We start from the raw sequence: 19,520 nt of genomic DNA, 5'->3' as shown, positions 1-19,520 counted from the left end.
AATTAAAACACCCAGAATGTTTTGTTGCTTTACTTACAGGGCACATCAAGGATACCCGAAGGCTCGTTGTAGCGATTTCACTATCAGGATCTGCAGTAAGTTTTTCTTTAACTTTAAAAAGAAGGAAAAATAACAATAAATTTTTAAAAAATTAATTGTGACATAGGAACAAAGTTAAAGAAATACATATCTTATTTAAAGTTTCCCAAACACTTTGAATAGGTCAAGAAACTACAAAAACAAAACAAAAAAACAAAATGTTAAGTACTAACGTATTGAAAACACAAGCATATTTCAGTATTAGGTTAAAGAATTATAAACTTGTAAACCTAGATCACATATTTAATTGAATTTTTAAAGGTAAAACTGCAGATAAGGAAGCGTTTCAAAACAGCAAGTTGTTTAAGACTTAAGAACAAAACAATTAGGAAAGACACTTGGAAAGCAGCAATACTCTGAGCTTCAATGCTACCCTAATACATTTGTAAACAGAAAAGGTAAAATATTCTTATACTTCCTTTGACAACTGAAAATGACTAAAAATGTGGTAATGTGCCTTTGAGTTTATTCACCAGGTAATGTACACAAGTTACTGTATATGCAAGCTAATAAATACATGCATTGCCTCCAGATGCCCTAATTCTCAACACCATTATAGGGAGAATGGAACTGGAACTGGAGACCGTGGAACTGGAGTGGGGTAAGAAAACTTAGGAAACAGCTTTCTTGGCTTTCAGCTCTAGGCAGGAAGATCCATACTGTGCTGTTTGAGGAGAGGAGAAATGGTTTGAGTTATAAGAAACAAAATACCATTTCAAAAGCCGTACTTGGCTCCCATTTCAACCTATAGATCCTTTTCTCCTTTCTGGTTCATTCAGTGGGTTGGAAGTAATTGGGGGGGAAATATTCCCTTTCCCAGAAAAATGTCTTTTTCAATTAAATTCAATTATTGAACTGAATTATTTACAGTTCGGGCTACTTTTTTTCTCTACCTATTATTCTATATTATGAAAGCAAAGTACAAAATAAAACATCTAGAAGGCAAATATACTGGTGGTGGTTATCAACATCTCTTCAGCAAAAGGAGCTTTTTATTATTTAGAATTTATAAAAATGTACATTCTATTAAACACTGGAGGTTTTGAAAACTTGCATTCGTATTCTCAAGTCAATGTATGTATCAAAACAACCATCAACCTGATGTTTACCTAAATAAGTTTCCATGAAAAGGCCCAAAATCAGACTAGTTGGGTTAAAACTAATCCTCTTGGGAGTGATTTCTAAAAGGAGGGTTTTTTAAATTTAGAGTATTTTTTAACTCAAAATTCATTTTATGTTTCTAGTAATTGTTCCCAAATTATTCCTGTATTGATGTATATGTGAGGTGTTTTTTTTTTCCATTAAAGTATCTCATATGCTCAAGTCTTACAAACATTACTTACTTAGTGCTCTGGAATGATCAGGGTTTCTAATACCTTTCATTTTTAATCTCTGTAATAACATGGCTGATGTGAGCTGTCGTACAAGATATACAGACATGGAGTAATTCTACAAAGAAAGACAATCTGTATTAAAGATGAGAGATAATAGTCTCCTTATTTACACATAATACTTGTTTAAGAACCTCTGATTTCTGAAAATAACATTCAAAATAACTTCCACAGGAAGATCGATGAGTGCTAAGGGAACAAAATCAGCTCAGCTCCATCAGGGAAGATACAAGCTCAATCATATTGAAGGTATTTCTCAATCACTTATCACTTTAACACATCCATGTGAAAGATAACTTAGATCAGTTTTTCAAATTGTTTTTCTAATTTAGCAAAACTGGTACCTTAGGGACCACCATGGTATGAATGAGATGTACCCTCCCATGCCTCCTTCTAACTAGAACTGTTCTGTTTTTATGTAATGGGCTCTCACAATATTTTCATTGAAAACTGAGTTCCACTGCAGAAACAAACACCAGTGGTCTGAATTAACCTTCACATCCAGAGTTCCAAAGTTCCAGTTCTGGCAGAAGAACCCACTTGCTACATGGTCTTGAACAAATCATTCAAATGAACCCCAAATCAGCTTTCATCTGAGGAAAAATTTGACAAATAACTCCTGTTCCCAACTGGGCATTTTACTAGGGAAGTGGCAGCCACTGGAGTATCTAAGACACATGAAGAAATGATAAAAATTAAAAAGATAAGGCTAGAAAATAACAGCGGCCAGTCCCATACCTGTTAGATCTGGCACAAAGGAACCTTCATTAGCTATTTACAGAGCTATAAAGGGATGAAATATAATTTTACCTAAATGCTAAAAATCTATCTTACCATTTTTACTACATATATTCAATCAATTCTACAATAAACAAAATACTTTCAGTAGTTGCCAAACCAAATGTTTTAAATATTTTTAATGTCCTGCAATAGTCCTTTTAAATATTTGAATACCTAATATATGTGCAAATTTTAAGTCAATTAATCATTTTAATTACAAGGAAAGGATATTCCCATTATGTGGCACAAAAACAAACCAACCAGGTCTTCACTGGCTATGATCATTTATTCAAAAATCTGAACATTTCCAATGGTATTGTAACAGTTATATATAAGATGTCAGAGGGGTAGTAGCCTGGGGGTGGAGGGTTATCATTTTGTGAGGGGTGTAAATGTCTAACTATTATGTTGCTTTGTACACCTGAAACTAATTAAAAAATCTGAACATTTCAAAAAGATATACTCTTCTGTTCAAATTCCTCTTACTAAGCTTTAAAGCATTAATACTTGCTCATTTAATAATGTTTCTTACATTTGTATACAACACTCATTCTCAAGATTTTACTAATTCTTTATAAGTAGGACTCAAGGAATTATACAACTTTGCCAAAACCAAACAATAGCCAATTTGGGACTAAGCCAAGATTTTCTGAATACTTATCCAATACTCTACCACTGCACTGTTCACGCAAATGAAAAATATTAGAAATCGGCACCCTATGATAATATTGATGTTTCAGTAAAAATACAGAAAAAAGAGAACAATCATTGAAGAGACAGTAACATTTTTACAGTCCAAAAATTAATACAAAAACACTCTTCTTTCTGTCCAGCTCTGCAATTACCTTGGTAATAAAATCAAAAAAATTCCTGCTACAAATATATGACTCAACTTCTTCATCCATAAAATAGAAATATTATCCTTTTTTTCTATGAAACAGCAACTTTAAAGTTTATGTTCAGAAATTAAATGGTATCTTTTGCCATTCTATTATTTCAGTTATATGAACAAGTAGTTCTAAAATGGAAATCCTTTGTTGTATTAATCAGTATCTCATAACTGAAATAATGCATTTTGAGATAAAGAATCAGCAGAAAGCCAGGTGCATCAACCTAAAGGTATAGAGAAAATAACACAATTCTATGTAAATATTTTCATGAGATGCCCACATATTATCTGAAGTATCAGCTATTTATGTAAAAGCTGGAACAGATTATTTCTCATCACAACATGAGTAAACTATTTTCCCCAAAGCTTAATAAAGCTTCTTCGTTCCTCTTCATAAATACATAACATAACCCAAAGTTTCAAGTTTCTTACCATACTATTTAAAGACAATTGTGATTAAACCACTACCTTAAGAAATATTATAATTATACTTATTCCCTTTCCAGGAAAATAAAGAGAGGATACTCAGGAAACTTTAAATTTTATAACCTTAAGGATCTCCACCTCCACCCCTAAACTGGAAATTACTGGTTTTTTAGAGATTACAATCAGAAAACGAAAACAAGCTGGAGCAGTAGACTAAGAAAAAAAACAAAATGAATCAACTCCTAGAGGAATTACATTCATGTTACCCAGAGGAGAGAATCTTTACCTTTCCAATTTCTGATGCCCAAGAAATGGAAATCTGGTTTGGCACAGCTGAAGATAACCTAACTAAAGATGTAATATTCAAAGGGCGTCCAGGGCGCTTCTGTTCAATCCCATTTTTAGGTGGTGGTGCATAGCCCTATAACCATAAGAAAGAAAACCAATTTAAATTATCTATAGGCAATCAAACATTTTCTCTAAGACAGATACGGGATCCTGCTTAGTTTCAGTTACACTCATTATTTTTATTTTATCCTGGAAATCACACAGTCCTCACCTACAGGTTACCAATCCAGAAAAGGAAAATGACCTTTTAAAACAGTTATAAAGGAGTTCACAAATTCAGAAAGAAAACAACAAACTCCACATCCCACCCTTAAAATGAAAGATGCCGCCACTTTGCCACTTCAGTGCTGCCTCCCTCTCCTTTCTATAAGCGACGGAGTCGCACCCCTGTGTACTGCTTCACCTCAGGAGCTCCCGCTCAACGCGCACTGACATATGGGGCGGGAAAGAGGGAAAACAAGGTTTGGGAATTAAAAGGAGAACAAGTTAATGAGTTTCAAAGGAATTAGTACAATCTTGTGTGTGATAAAAATGCTCTCCACTGCTTTTTCCCGAGTAGAACAGAGATTATAACTTTTAACATCGGGTCAAGTTAACAAATAATCAATATTTCAACTGGCAGTATATTAGCTTGATGGCTATAATATTGCTATTTGTGCTTTATTCTACTTTTTCTAGTTATTAAGTATTTAATGTACCCATTTTTAAATAGCAAATGCACTCATTTTTGATTCACAGTACATCCAAATCTCAACTACCACTTTTCAGTTTGTGATTTTCAAAACCAAAATATTTTTAGAATATTAAAATTTCTAAGCTGCAAAAACATCTACGTATTGAAGTAGATGCCATATTTTACTGAATAAGATGCAATTGATGTAATTTAACCATGTACCATTACCATCAAGAAGGAAAAAACACTAATGATACAATCTAGTGTATCATTACTTGTTGCTGCGTATATAGCACAGAAATAATACTCGTACGCGAAATGAATTGGCTAGCATATTCCTTTTGGATATACATAAGAATCTTTTGAATTGCTTTTTACTCAGTCATCAATGCATATATTTTCCACATGATATTCTCCTATATGCCACCAAGAGCTCTGGAGATGAAAGTATTCTATCTATTAATTTTATTTCAGCATAAAACTATTAATATATTCGACTCCACTAACATTTCTCAGATTTCCTTCAAGTCACTGACACCCTTAAATTAACTGCATCCGTTAATGCTGATATATTCTGGATCTCATGAGAATATACTGATCAAAGGTTTTTGGATACAGCCAGGATTCCTGTACCTTCCTCAAAATGTTCTTAAAATCATTTGTTGAATGAAAAACCAAGGGCGTGCAGCTCATTGGTCCTGCCGTGGGAATAACGTCTAGGTTGTACACATGCAGGCGACAACAATACATTACAGCTGCCACCTGGTCATTAGTGATTTAAGACACCTCTGGATTTTAGGGATGTTAAAAATAAGCACCTTAAAAAAAAAAAAAGAAATACCATGTTGGTGGTACTACATAGCAGAGCTAAGGAACACATCCTGTCTGTCACAACTCAGGGAACACCCTTCACCGCCTCACAGGAGGCCTAGCTACTAAGTTATTTATGAAGTGGGAATTCACATGGTAATTTGTAATCTACAACTTGCAACAAGACTTTGAAAATCATTTTTAAAAAGTTTGAACAGGGGAAGAGAAGATAAAAAAAAGAACTTCCATTATACTCTGGAAAAGGGAGGTGTGTCTGTGTGCAGAAGAGTATGCCCATCTAAACTTGCTCAAGTGAAATAAAACAATTTATAAGTGCTCTTATAAATAAGATTCTAGGAACTGGTTCAATGAGCAACAGGTATATGGAATATCAACACCACTATCTGGGTAATTTTGAATGGAACCTTTGTTTTGCATAGTTTTTGGCCTGGAAGAGAATTCTGTCTTCTGGTACGTCAACCAAATAAAAACAATGGCAGAACGTCTGCCAAGATGGTAATAATAACTCATGAACTGGCTGAACAGTGAACTTTGGAGATTAGAATTTAAGACACCAAGCAACCCTATTTTAAGTTACTTTGACAGAGAAAGACAGCAATTAGGGGTGAGGGAGAATAACAGACGGTAAGAATGAGGTGTTAGCAAATTCAAAGTCAAGTGCAGTACCAGTCTTAATCACCTCAAGTATTTTAAATCTATACTTTTCCACACTTACTAGTTTGGTTTCATTGGTAATTCTGAGTTATCTGTTAACTTGTATTCTCCCTCTCACCATCAGCAACACCTCCACTCAACCAACAATTCCCTGTCTATTAAGAACAGAATATAGCTGGAATATTGTAAAATACAAATGTTTAGCCTTCATATATTTCTAACAATTTTCTAAATCTAAAGCAAAAATAAAATGAAGTTCATTTGACAGGGAACCTCTGGAGCAAATCTAAAGGCTTTCTAAATAAAGGCTGCTGGAGAGCCAGTGATGGATTTTGTTTCAGTCTCAATCTAACATTTCAATAGAAGATCTACCCAAAGAACATTTTCTGTTACATGCTATGACAACGTCCTACCTTACTTGTAATTGTGACAAAGGCTGACAGTGTTGTACCTTTAACATTTCCCCCAGAATTTTCTAATTACCACTATTACTTTAATACCATCAACACAAATGTATTTTTTTTAATTTTATATTATAGAAATTTTCAAATACATACAAAAGTAGGGAGAACAGTAAGTACCCACCAACCAGCTTCAATGATTATCAACATGTTGCTAGCTATGCTCTGTCTGCCTCTGGCCTCCCTGCCAGCCCACCCCAAAATACACACACCATATTTATATACATGTTTGGTTTTGCCCCCGAGTATTTAAATGAGAATTCCAGACATGCCATTTGACCCAGATACTTTTACACACTTCTTTAATAAGACCTTAAAAAAAATAGTATCACAACCTTACAAAATTAACCATAATTTTAAAAAATTATCTAACATAGTTTATATTCAAATTTCTCAACTGCCTCAAAGATGTCTTTTATCTTTTTTTATTATTGAAATTTCAAACACATACAAAAAGAGATAAAAGTATAATAAACCCCCACACCTCTATCATCCAATTCAATAATTTATTTACTCATAATCAGTCTTTACCACTCTACCCCACCCCCTGGTGAATAAAAGCAACTTACAGGCAAAGGAAACAGCTTTCCATTTACTTTTATACACAGACTATTGGGATAGTTATCTTCTTGAGGGCAACTTGTCTCTGCCAGGCAAAGTCTGCATTAAAGAAAAAGAAAAAGAAATTATTCTGAAATAATGTATTCAAACACACTTATGTATTTTCAAATTCATGCTATATGCACATAGTCAGCAAGTATGTTATTAAAGTTAAAATTTCAAACTCGCCTCAGCTGAACTTGGACTGTATAATCTCTCCTACCACCTGGCAAAAAATCCCTGTTGAAAAAAGAAAGAAATTGGGTTATGAAAGCACAACAAGAATCACAGGAGCATTCTCACCAGAAAAAAAAGTTAGTATTTTTTATTCTTATTCCTTAAGAGATGAACACTAGCCTACCAATAAGCCAGAGATGATAACCCTCATTTATTTAACATTTAATCACGTCTTTATGGTAATGTTAGGGTATTTTCACTTCACAGAACTTTCACAATGCAATATTTATTTCAATAGGCAACCAATTTGGTTAACATGAAAAGGAGTACCCTAGGTTCTAAAAGAGTTTAATAAACTAATTTGTTTGCTTATAGTGGTTCTTAACTTTGGCTGAGCACTCTAATCACTTGCTAATTTTTTTTTTAATATAAAGGCCCAGTCACCAGATATTCTTATTGATCTGGAGTACAGCCTGAGCATTAGTTTTTTACAGATACACAGATGATTCTAATACAGAACTACAATAAAGAACTGGTACCAATATCTCTACACCATGGCAACTTCTTAATTATGTATCCAACTAAGGACACAGAACCTCTTTGAATTTCCAGATGGGAACCTAATAGAGTCCCATATAAAATATCTCTGGCAGTGAACCTTCCAAATCCTTACCACTCAAAATAGAATCCACAATGACGCAGCATGTTACTGCTTGGAACTTGTTTAAAATGCAGAATCTCAGGCCCAGACCTACAGAATTAGAATCTTCATTGTAACAAGATCCCTAAATGACATGTATGACCAGTTTAAGAAGTATTGTCCGTAGCCACTATCATAAATCTTGGACTTTCTCAGAGAGAATAACATTCGAGATAATTCCTTTCTGGAGGGTACACTTAGCCCTCCTCTTGCTCTACTGAGGCCAGTCTTCTCACTGTTTCCAATTCTCTGTGTTCATTGGAAGGCAGTCAAGCACGGTAGGGACCACCCTGAGGTCTACAGTCCCAAGCTGTATGACCTTGGGAAAATGATTTCCCCTTTCTGGGCCACAGTTTCTACATGTTAAAGATGGCACCTTACTGCATCTACCCTATGGAGTTCTTGTGATGACTAAATGTGTTAAGAACACACTGAAAGTGCCTGAATACAAGAAGTGCTCAATGTGTGTGAGCAGCTGGCTACTAACATTGTTAACTCCGTCCTCACTGTTTCCCTCGCAAGTGGGATCCTCCACCCTTCTCGAGTGTCTATTCAAAACATCCCAATCTCCTAGACGGCACCCGACCTTTTATGAGTAACCCATATCATTTCACTCATTCAAGAAACATTTCACAATTTGGGGGCTAGCGCTTCAAAGGTAAATAAGACAATATTTGCTCTTAAAAATTGTATATGCTAGTAGGTAACAGATATATACAACTAAAATAAAATGTAGTAAGTGCTGTAAGTGCTATAGTACATTATGAAAAATAAATGCTATAGAAAAAACGGGAAATTTAATTCTGTCTCCAAAGTTCAAGGCAGTTATCACAATTGGTCCGATGAAATTAGAAAATGGCTTGTACAGTAGTTCTGCGTATTTCTACTTAAGAGACACACTTCCACCAGTACCAGTGGCTTCACGAGTGCAGTGATTCTCAACAAAAGGGTGAGGATCAACCAGAGCTACATAACAGAATCCTGACTAGGCTGGGGAACATAATTTAAGAAAAGGAGAAATGACTAAAGATGGATCTAGAAAGGTAGATGGAAGCATGTTATAAAGGGTTTGAAATAGCTCGCTAAAGATTTAGACTTTATTCCAGTAGGGGAAAGTACCAAACTGGGAAAGGCAATGTGCTAAATATCTTCACAAACATTATGAGTAACGACTAAGCATCTTCTGACACTCATTTTCTGCCCGTTTCACTGTCCTGGGAACTTTCACAAGTTGCTCTCATTCATCAGGTGTAAAGTAGGCATCTACTATATACCAGGCACTGTGACAGGCTTTGAGAATATAAAAATGAGTAGGAGATGTCGCTTTCATTAAGAAGTTTGAAATGCAAATGGTCAAATAAATGAAACAACGCTTTAATAGAATATATGTACACAGTACAATGAGAGACAAAGGATGTGCTTGGGGAAATCGGGAAAGGTATCACAGAAAAGGTTAAGACCTGAACTGGCCCTTAAAACAGAGTAGCGAGGAAGAGGATATGCAAACAGCTGTGAGAGCCCAGCTGGAGTACAGGCTGCCGGTGAAGAGTCACAGGACATGAGGTGATAAAAACAGATGAGTAAGAGCAAAATGTTGAAGAGAACGGCCAGGCAAGAGTGTGTGGACTTCATGAGGTATCACTACAGGGTTTCTAAGCACAGGAGAGAAAAAACTGAATTAGCTTTAGAAACACCACAGGGTCAGCCACCAGTCAGGAGAACACAACTGTACAAGCAAAAGATGAAGGCTCAAAGTTACTTAAACATGAGTACCACTGAATGACACTGAGGTATAAAAACTGATAGGACTCGGTGGCTGACTCGAGGCCGGAAGGTAGAAGGGAAGGGAAGCATCTAGGAGCACCAGGGTTTGGAATGGTGCAAGTGGACAGATGGTGACACCACTCACAGGTAAGAGGTAAATCGAGCAAGGCATTCAATAACTTGAGTGGTCATGATTATTCTGCCCATTTTACACACTGGGTAAATAGATTCAGTGGGCTTTAAGTAGCTTACCCAGGGGCACACAGAGCTCTGTGATCGACCTGGAATTCACATTCTAGTTGGTCTTACTCTAAAGACAATGCTGGCTTCCTCAAAGGTAGAGTTGTGTCAAGTTTTAAACCTTGAGTTTCCTTGTTTTAAGTAAAAGAATCAACGGAGTGTAGCAGATTGAAGGGATGTGGTCGATGAAGTGTGGGGTAATACAAAGACGCCTCTGTCCAGGCAGAGCCTATGCCACTGATGAAACACGCAGGAGGAGGAAATAAGCCACACAAAAATCTCCCTAAAGGCCAAGTTCATTTTTCAACTTTGAACCCCTGGTGCCTGGAACACTGTCTGGACCAAAGTAAACAGTAAATAAATATATGCTGTGAGACTATACGAATAAATGAAAAAAACAAAAGACAAACCAGCAGGTTTGGGAAGAAAGCAAGTTCAATTCTGGATGTGCTGTTTGATGGTACCTGTGAGTCATCAAAGTAGAAGCAGTGAGCAAGGTCTCCAGAGAGAAGTGTTGAGGTGATTTTGCAGCCACTAATATAAAACTAACAAAGTACATTCATGGGTACCAGCGGAGGGTAGTGAGAAGCTTATCACAGATGGATTTCTGGGAACGTGACAGAGAAGACAGTGCGAGACTGAGAGCCCGATTAGCGGCAGCAGTACCAAGTGGGAGGGGGGGCGCTAAAACCCCGACGAGAGCTGAACTCACTCATCAATCTTCACAAGATGTGGTAAAAAGAGCAAACACAAACGTGAATGTATTAAAGCCTCTGGTTTAGACCTTAATACCATTAACCGGCAAAGAGGCGCTGGATGCACAGCAGTGGTTCTCAAATTTGCTGCGTAGTGGAAACACCCGGGGGCTTTAAAAACTACTATTATTTGGGCTCCATTCTCAGAACCTAATTTAATTGGTATGAATGAAGCCTGGGTATTTGGAATCTTAAAAGCTCCCCAGTTGATTCTAACATGCAGCAAAGTTTGAGAACCACAGGGACAGAAGTTAAATGACACAATAAGCGCAATCATCTAAATCGAGAATGTGTAATATGCTACAGAAATCAAATGACTGTGTTTTTGTTTTTAAAGACAGTGGTAGAAGTAGGCTAACAAGAGAGGAACCAGGGCTCCTTGGAGAAGTGATTGATTCCAGAACTGGGGCAGAGAAATTACAACATGAGCCTGGAGCATCTTTGTTGGGCCAAAAAATAAAGTAGTGCTCAGAAATGGATGGAGACATAGCAAAAAGGGCACAGGAGCCAACCTGAAAGAATGCCCAGTGGCCAAAGGTAGAACAGTTTGAGCAACAACATAAATTACTACAGCACTAAATTATAACCCTCAGAGTCCCCAAGAGCCCACATGGATACAAGTAAATCCTTGAATTAAAAAGTGGGTGGAAAGGGACAGCTCTTCCTTACAAAAGAGTAACTCCAGTGTGAAAAATAAGGACAATAGAAAATCATACCACTAGAAAAGAGTGTTTCTGATGAAATAATTGCTAAAGGCAAGATCCACGAGGGAATGCTAAGTTGGTGGGAACTCTGAAGAAAAACAGAAAAGTGCCTAGTTTCCAGCTATCTCCCCCAAGATATGTATTAATAACAAAGGAAAAACCAGCAACTTTACCGTGAAAAAAATCTGGTAGACAACACCCTACCCACGTGATCGAGGTTAACATCAACAAAACTAAGATGTGTCAATATTACGTAGCCCCTGATAGGACACACTGAGAAGGGTATACAGCTTGAGGTATTCTTGCCAAAAATGCATAATCTCAATCTAATAATGGCAAAACATAGATCCCAAATTACAGGACATTCTACAAACACCTGACCAGTACTCTTCAAAGAAGTATCAACAGTTATAAAAGACAAGGAAAAAAACTAAGAAACTATTCCAGACTGAAAGAGACCAAAATGACGTAATTGTGATTTGAGATCTTGGATTGGATCCAGGTAGAGCAAATCAACAGCAGAAAAACTCGTAAAATCCAAATAAAGTCTGTAGTTAATAGTATTGTACCAAGGTTAATTTCTTGGTTTTGATAATTGTACTATGGTTATGCAAGATGTTAATATGAAGGGAAGCTGGGTAAAGAGTATATCTACTATTTCTACAAATTTTCTGTAAATCTATAATTACTTCAAAGTAAAAAGTTTTTTAAAAACCCTGGGAGTCAAAAGTAATACATGGCCATGTTTAAATACAGAAACAACTGAGAAAATTTGAATATGGGCTAGACATTGTTTTATATTAAGGAATTACTAATTTTTTAGTGTGATTACGCATCTTGAGGTATTTTTTGGTGAAATCGTATGATACTTGTGATTTGCTTTAAAATATTTCAGGGAAAAAAGGGGAGGGAGGGCACATACAGACTGCCAAAATGTTGATTAATTGAAGTTAGGTAATGGGTATCAAACTTACTTCCACTCACAAAGAAGAGGTTTTACTATTTGATTACAAAACTCTGAAAAGGCTGAGGTTTATATGTACATGTGTATGTGTGTTTTATTTTGTTTTCTTCAGAGGGAGGGTTGCAAATAACTTTACTTCAAATGTTAATTAAAAAAAAAAGTTGGTGGTTAAAAATACGTAAGAAAATTTATCACATTAACCATTTTTAAGTGTATAGTTCTGTGGCATTAAGTGCATTCATACTGTTGGGTAACCATCATCACCATCCAGCTCCAGAATATGATTAAAATTCTAAATTGAAAATTATTCAAATTTTAGTCACTCATTTTTTGATTAGTTAATACATTCACATAGTTCAAACTTCAAAAAGATGTAAAATTGTATCTTGAAATCTGTATCTTTAAATTTACTTACTCTAAATAATCTCCTTCCTTCAAAGGCCCACCCAACACTCTAGTGAAGCTGTCCCAGACCTCCAAGGTTAAGAGTAATCTCCTCCTCCTATGAATAAGCTCTTGTCAATCACTGAACTGGCTCTTTTCATACAATACCTAGCAATGCTAACGCGATCATTTCACGTATATGAGCTGGTTCACTACAAGACTACAAGCAACTTGTAGAAAGGGGTCATGTCATATAATATTGTGCTTTGTACCTAATAAAATACCTAGTAAGTGTTGATCTCGAGCAAGGAATCATCACTGAATAAAAAACCCTTAAAATTAATAAGGTTTTAGATAAGATATAATATTTATTCTATTTATTTGTTTGTTGGTTTATTACCATCCCCAAGATTGAAAGTCCTTCCAATTCACAAAAACTCACTGCAATGCCTTGCCCCGATGAACATGAACTCCATCAAGCTATATTCATTTTACTTCTTTGATAAATGTCTCCTCTAAATTCTCTCTGTATTTTCTGAAACCCCTATTATTTGGATACTGTATCTTTTGGACTAATCCTTGTACTGTCTGGTTTTTTAAACCTTATTTTTCAACGCTTTGTCTTTTTCCCCTTTGTGAGAAAGCCAGTCTGTCTATGCACTACTTTTTGGGAGCTTAACCTTTACAAGGTCAGATTATAAAATCAATTTGAGATTTTGTTGAAAATGTGCACTCTATCTATCTATCCGCAAGTGATATGATTAGTGAAAGAATCTAAAGCTGTGCCCCAGGATCTTCCACATAACAGTGCATCTTCAAGATGTTAGGGTGTTTAAAAGAGATACGAGGCCTATAAATTTGGTTCCACCATCTTGGGAGACTGAAAATGAACATGAACATACTAAAGCCTCTGAAAAGGCCGGCAGTAAAGAACTTACGTAATTATGTTGAAAACAGAATTTCTAAAACTTAACTGCAGAATTCTTACTTCTGAAAAACTCTCAACATATCAGAAAAGATGAGTATTTTAATGAATAGTTGAAAGGAAGTAAAAGACTTCTAATTTGCTCAACTCTGTGTTCCACTTTTAATTCTAAACTCCAGAAAATTATTTAACCTCCAGGAGCCTCAATTTCCTTAGGATAAATCTTTAAGAATACAATTTCAAAGAGTCATATAAATATTATTAACATCAAAGATGACTACATTTTTTTTTTAAAGATTTTATTGGGGAAGGGGAACAGGACTTTATTGGGGAACAGTGTATACTTCCAGGACTTTTTTTCCAAGTCAAGTTGCTATCCTTTCAATCTTAGTTGTGGAGGGCGCAGCTCAGCTCCAGGTCCAGTTGCCCTTGTTAGTTGCAGGGGGCGCAGCCCACCATCCCTTCTGGGAGTAGAACCGGCAACCTTGTGGTTGAGAGGCAACCTCGTGGTTGAGAGGACGCGCTCCAACCAACTGAGCCATCCGGGAGCTCAGCGGCAGCTCAGCTCAAGATGCCTTGTTCAATGTCAGCTGCAGGGGGCGCTGCCCACCATCCCTTGCGGGAGTCGAGGAGTTCAAAGGGCAACCGGCAGCCTTCGGAGTTAGGAGCAAGGATCCAACCACCTGAGCCACTAGGGCCAGATGACTACATTTTTAATTGGAGCAGATGTGCTCTTCTTTCCTCTGGTATCTGCTAGTTCATTTGCTTATTACAAATGTGTCTACGTTTCTTCTATTTTCCTAAATGGCAAAGCTACGAGTACTTTTCATAACTGTATTCAGATTTCTGCCAATTTTTTGTCCAGGTGATCATACAGCTCAGAACAGTCCCAGTTTAAGTTCTTGTCCCAGAAAAACTATTAATAATGTCTAACTTTCACTCTAAAAATACCTCAGTTTGCATGATAAAGTATATATGATCATCCTACCTGTGGGCTGTTATCACAAATTCTTTTTTATGTTGTTATATTTCAAACAAAATTTTCATCAAAAAAAATTATTGCCAAACGTGACAAAAAGTAATTCAAAGATACTCTGGTGTTTTACTCAAAGGTTACATTTTTTTTCTCATTTAGAGTATTTATTAAATATTTGACTAACCTTAGTTTTATATACTACACTTAAGGAGAAATAATCCAACTGTTATGGACTGAATTGCATGCCCCATAATTCATATTGAAGCCCTAACCCCCCCAAGGTGACCTATGTGGAGACTGGAACTTTAAAAAGGTAATTAAGGTTACATAAGGTCATCCAGTTGGGGCCCTAATCCAATATGACTGGCATCCACGTAAGAAAAGGAAGAGACACAGGGACCACAGGCCCACAGGGGAGGGCCACGTGAGCACACACAGCAAGAAGGCCGCCATCCGCAGCCAAGGACAGAGGGCTCAGAAGAAACCACATCTGGCAACACCTTAATCTTGGACTTCAAGCCTACTGAAATGTGAGAAAATCAATTTCTCTTGTGTAAGCCACCCAGTGTGTGGTACTTTGTTACGACAGCCCTCGCAGACTAATACACCAACATTCATGGAGAAATATATTCCAAACATTCTTCTTACCTGGATATGCATATCTCTCTAACTTGCTGAGGTGTCAGAGCAAAAATAAAAAACTTCTCTTGAAATCGTTGAATACTGCTTTGAACTGGGGAGGGGAAAAAAAAAGATAATATTCAAATAGCAAATTCAAGGATATTAGCACCTGCAATAACCAAATATTTTTAATAGAGTCGGCCAAATTCTAAAAATTTTATAGATTTAAAATACTCCAAAACAAATAAGTATTATACTGCACTCATCTTGGAATCATGAAAGTCAAGTCACTCTAAAGCAGGTTCAATTTTAAGCATTTAATCATTCTTTATTCTAATACACAAATTATAACATAGTCAAAATATGACACAACCCTTCAAAATTATATTTCACCCTTGACTATATAGTATCATTTAATGAAAATCTGATCAAGCCAATCCCCTCTCCCCCAGGAGAACACTATCCAAGATGCAGGTGTCTTTTGGGTTTCTTTCTTTGTTGTGTTTTCTTTCTTTGTTGTGTTTTGCTTTCAATACTTTTATATTCAATTACACATGTCACTCATATAAAATTTAAAACTTTAAAACTTCCAAGTTGATAGAATATTAAAATACATAATTATTTGCACACAAGATTATCTAATTTAAAAAGATGACCTAATGAAGTCATCCGTAACTAGATTATTAAAAATTGTAATATATTTACTTCACAAAGAACTTCAAGATGCATTATACTGATGTATTATTCACTAATGTTCTAGTGCCCATTAGCACAAAACAAAAGCTAATACGGAGCCCTCAAGTCTTCTGCTTTGTAACACGTACTGAAACATGCAAGAAAAGGAAAAAAGGCTCTTGTACGTTTCTAGCCACTTTTTTCCAGATGCATGAAGATAAATCAACAAGATGCCAGTTAAATATCAAATGTCAGAGGCCTTCAAGCCACAAGTCACACCAAGTCAAGGAGAATATTAACTCCTTGGGTAAAACTATTTTTCCTTTAAGCACAGGCAGTGTATTGTAACAATTACGCTCCTAGAAATCATATCAGAGAGTGGCTCATATTTTCACAGTACATTTAAAAAAGGAGGAGGGAGAGGGATGCTGTTTATGATGAAGGCCTGAAAATGAATCAAAACTGTCAGTCACAACCACACTATGGGGCATAAACACAGACACAGAACTACAGCACTAAGTCTCTCCATTTCTTCCCTCCCACTCGCTCTTTCTGGTGCAGATCCCACTCTCTAGCCATAGCTAAGGTCACCAGTGACCTCTTACCTGTCCAATTCCATAACCTGCATTTAGAGACTAGAGGTGAACGTACTTTGTTTTCCAATCTTAGCGAATAGTATGAGCACCCAGCCCTTCCAGTCAGAAAACTCAAATGGTCGAACACAGAAGAAGAAAAATGGGGCATATACTTAATAATGGGAGACTATCCCCCAACTCTGATGGAAGCGGGTAAAGTCCCTACAGATCAAACTCCAAGCAAAATCAATACAAAGAAAACTACAAAATCAAACTACTGAAAATCAACGACGACTATAAAATCTTGAGAGCAGTCAGAGAAAAAACAAACAGTAAGTACAAGGGAACAATAAGAATAAAGGCTGACTTCTCTTCAGAAACAATATAGGCCAGAAGTTATCTTTAAAGTGGTGAAAGGAAAACAACTATCAACTGAAAATTCAATACCCTTAAAAAATAGGGTGAAATAACGAATTTTAAATAACCAAAAGCCAGGAGAATTTGTTGAAGGCTGACATATAGTATAAGAAATGTAAAAAGAAATTACCAGGATTAAAAAAAAGATAATACCAAATTCAAAACCAAATTTTCAGGAATGAAAACCACAAATAGTAAATAAGTGGTAAAGGTAAAATAATATGCAGTTTTTTCTTATGATTTCTTTAAAAACACAAAGCAGTAGCATTGAAAGGCAGGATTTATAACATAGGTAGAAGTAAAAGACATGACAAGAGCAAAAAGAATAAATGAAATTACCCAACAGCTGAGATTCTGACTTCATTCTAACAAGCGTCATTAACATAAATCTCCAGAGACAGATCCACTCTTAGTGCACCTAAAATGTCAGGTATCTACACCTGCAAAGCTTGGTACAAGATCTTCAGTGAATTCACCAGCATAAATGACAGTATTTGAGGTCCTTCTAGGACTGGAGTCAACCTACCCAGAAAAGTACGCATATACCATCAACCTTACCTTGAAACCGGAATGCTTCCCTAGTCAACATATGCCAACATTTATGTACAATTTATAGAACTTGCAGCTTAATGTTAATAGTTTATATCCTAACAGACACATCTTTGCTATGTCTTTTATTTTTCTGAAATAGTTTTGGCTTTATCAATTATTTCCTGCCAGATTTTCAGTCCAAAATATAATCCCAAATAATCACGCCATTTCTATGGAAAAATGGATCTGTCTCATCACTATGAACCGTAGTTAGGTTCTAGGAACTTACAGCAAGAAAAAAAAAGTGCATATGGTAATAAAATCTAATTTGTATTAACACTTACTGACAGTTTTTAGGTAGGGCAATTTTATGACAGAACAGTAGCCAAAAACACACTAAACTTGCCGTAAGGTAAGTCTATTAGCTAGACTTTCATTTTAATGCGGATCAGGAGAAAGAATGGCAGGGTGTAAAGTAGAAGCATGCAGGTTTTGTGGTTTTTCTCCCCATTAGGTTCTCCAACATAGGATCAGAAAACCAGTTCTACATACCGTGTTAAATTATTAATTAAAACAGTCATAGGCAGGACTCCTGAAAAACATATAAATACCCAGTTTTTAGCTCAGAGATAAAGTTATTTTATAAGCCCTGAGGTTACATATATATATTTCTGACATTCTAACTACAAGCAAAAGGCAGGTTTTTCTCAGCCACTCTTCTACACAAAGTACCTCTGGCATTATCTAAGCCAAATGAGATACAAAAGTTTTATTTCAGTAAACTTACTAAAAGCCTACTATTTTTCTTTAACCTTACTGAAATTACTGAAGACAAACTCTATGAAGATTACAGAAAAGCAAGAAAATGTCTATTTCTATTTGGGAACCAAGCAGGAAAGTAAGGAAAGAACAGCAGGAAGCCCCCCCAGGGTTCAGCCGTTGGCACACCCCGGATGCCAGGAGCAGAGCAGACACAATGCTCTATCTTGTCTCAAGTCTCCAGGCTTCTTTTTAGGCCCTCAACCCTGTCTCGGCAACACCTTCCACTGTCACCACAGCCCCACAGGCACTCTTATCTCTCAGCCCTCACCTGGGCCATATTCCAGAAGAGTCCCAGGGGGCAGTCACCTAAGCATATCACTAGTCTAAATCTTTCTCAAAATACATACAAAGAAATAAACTTGCAGTAACTGCTGAAAAAGAACCGTATGTATGCGCCATGATACTGTGTACTGGTAGCACTGGTATAAACCAAAAACCATGACAATGGGAGAAATAAACAAATTAATTATGGAAACATTTAACCAGATAAATGAACCTGTAAAAACAAAAGTTAGAGATGAAAGTAAAATCATAAAAGAAAGGCAACTGGGTAACCAACATTTAAAATGTTTGCTCCTATTATTAATTTAAAAATAAAATAACTAAACAAGTTTTCATCCATAAAATCACAAAGATTTGTTTTTAATGACACCTAATCAAGGCAGAAAGTAAAGTGCAATGAGAGACAGTCTCTCTCTCACTTTGTGTAATTTAAACTGGCATAGCTCTTCTGGAAACTAATTTAGCCATGTTAGTTATCAAGAATCTAAATGTTTTTAATCTTTGATGCAATAATTCTATTCATAGGACATTGTACAAATATGCAAATGCAAACAAACAGAATTCTCACCATGTTTCCCCAACAATAAGACCTAGCCGGACCATCAGCTCTAATGTGTCTTTTGACACATTTGAAGCAAAAATTAGGTCTTATACTGTAAGACCGGGTATTATATTATATCCGGTCTTACAATAAAATAAGACCAGGTCTTATAATAATTTTTGCTCCAAAAGATGCATTAGAGCTGATGGTCCAGCTAGGTCTTATTTTCGGGGACACGGTATTTCAAAATGAAGGGATGAAATGCATTATTTTACCTGCCTGGCTCAGTATTACTAATAAAAACAATTAAAACAA

General features: G+C 36.1%; 1 protein-coding gene across 8 annotated transcripts in view; it reads right to left on the bottom strand.

Moving 5' to 3' along the window:
* The window catches only part of PIAS2 (protein inhibitor of activated STAT 2), a 77,246-nt gene that overhangs the window by 27,159 nt on the left and 30,567 nt on the right, over positions 1–19,520 (bottom strand). For 7 of the 8 annotated variants that reach the window (XM_019739671.2, XM_019739673.2, XM_019739669.2 and 4 more), the window contains 6 exons: positions 15,390–15,474; positions 7,342–7,392; positions 7,122–7,212; positions 3,872–4,006; positions 1,443–1,548; positions 38–111 (listed from right to left, as the gene is read on the bottom strand). In XM_019739671.2, the coding sequence (XP_019595230.1) occupies positions 38–111; positions 1,443–1,548; positions 3,872–4,006; positions 7,122–7,212; positions 7,342–7,392; positions 15,390–15,474 (542 nt within the window). The remainder of the gene's footprint in view (positions 1–37; positions 112–1,442; positions 1,549–3,871; positions 4,007–7,121; positions 7,213–7,341; positions 7,393–15,389; positions 15,475–19,520) is intronic. The other variant, XM_074340023.1, reaches the window with a different exon arrangement.

This window comes from Rhinolophus sinicus, linkage group LG09 (assembly GCF_036562045.2).
Source record: "Rhinolophus sinicus isolate RSC01 linkage group LG09, ASM3656204v1, whole genome shotgun sequence".
Taxonomy (NCBI): domain Eukaryota; kingdom Metazoa; phylum Chordata; class Mammalia; order Chiroptera; family Rhinolophidae; genus Rhinolophus; species Rhinolophus sinicus.
This window is presented reverse-complemented; position numbering and strand designations above follow the sequence as displayed.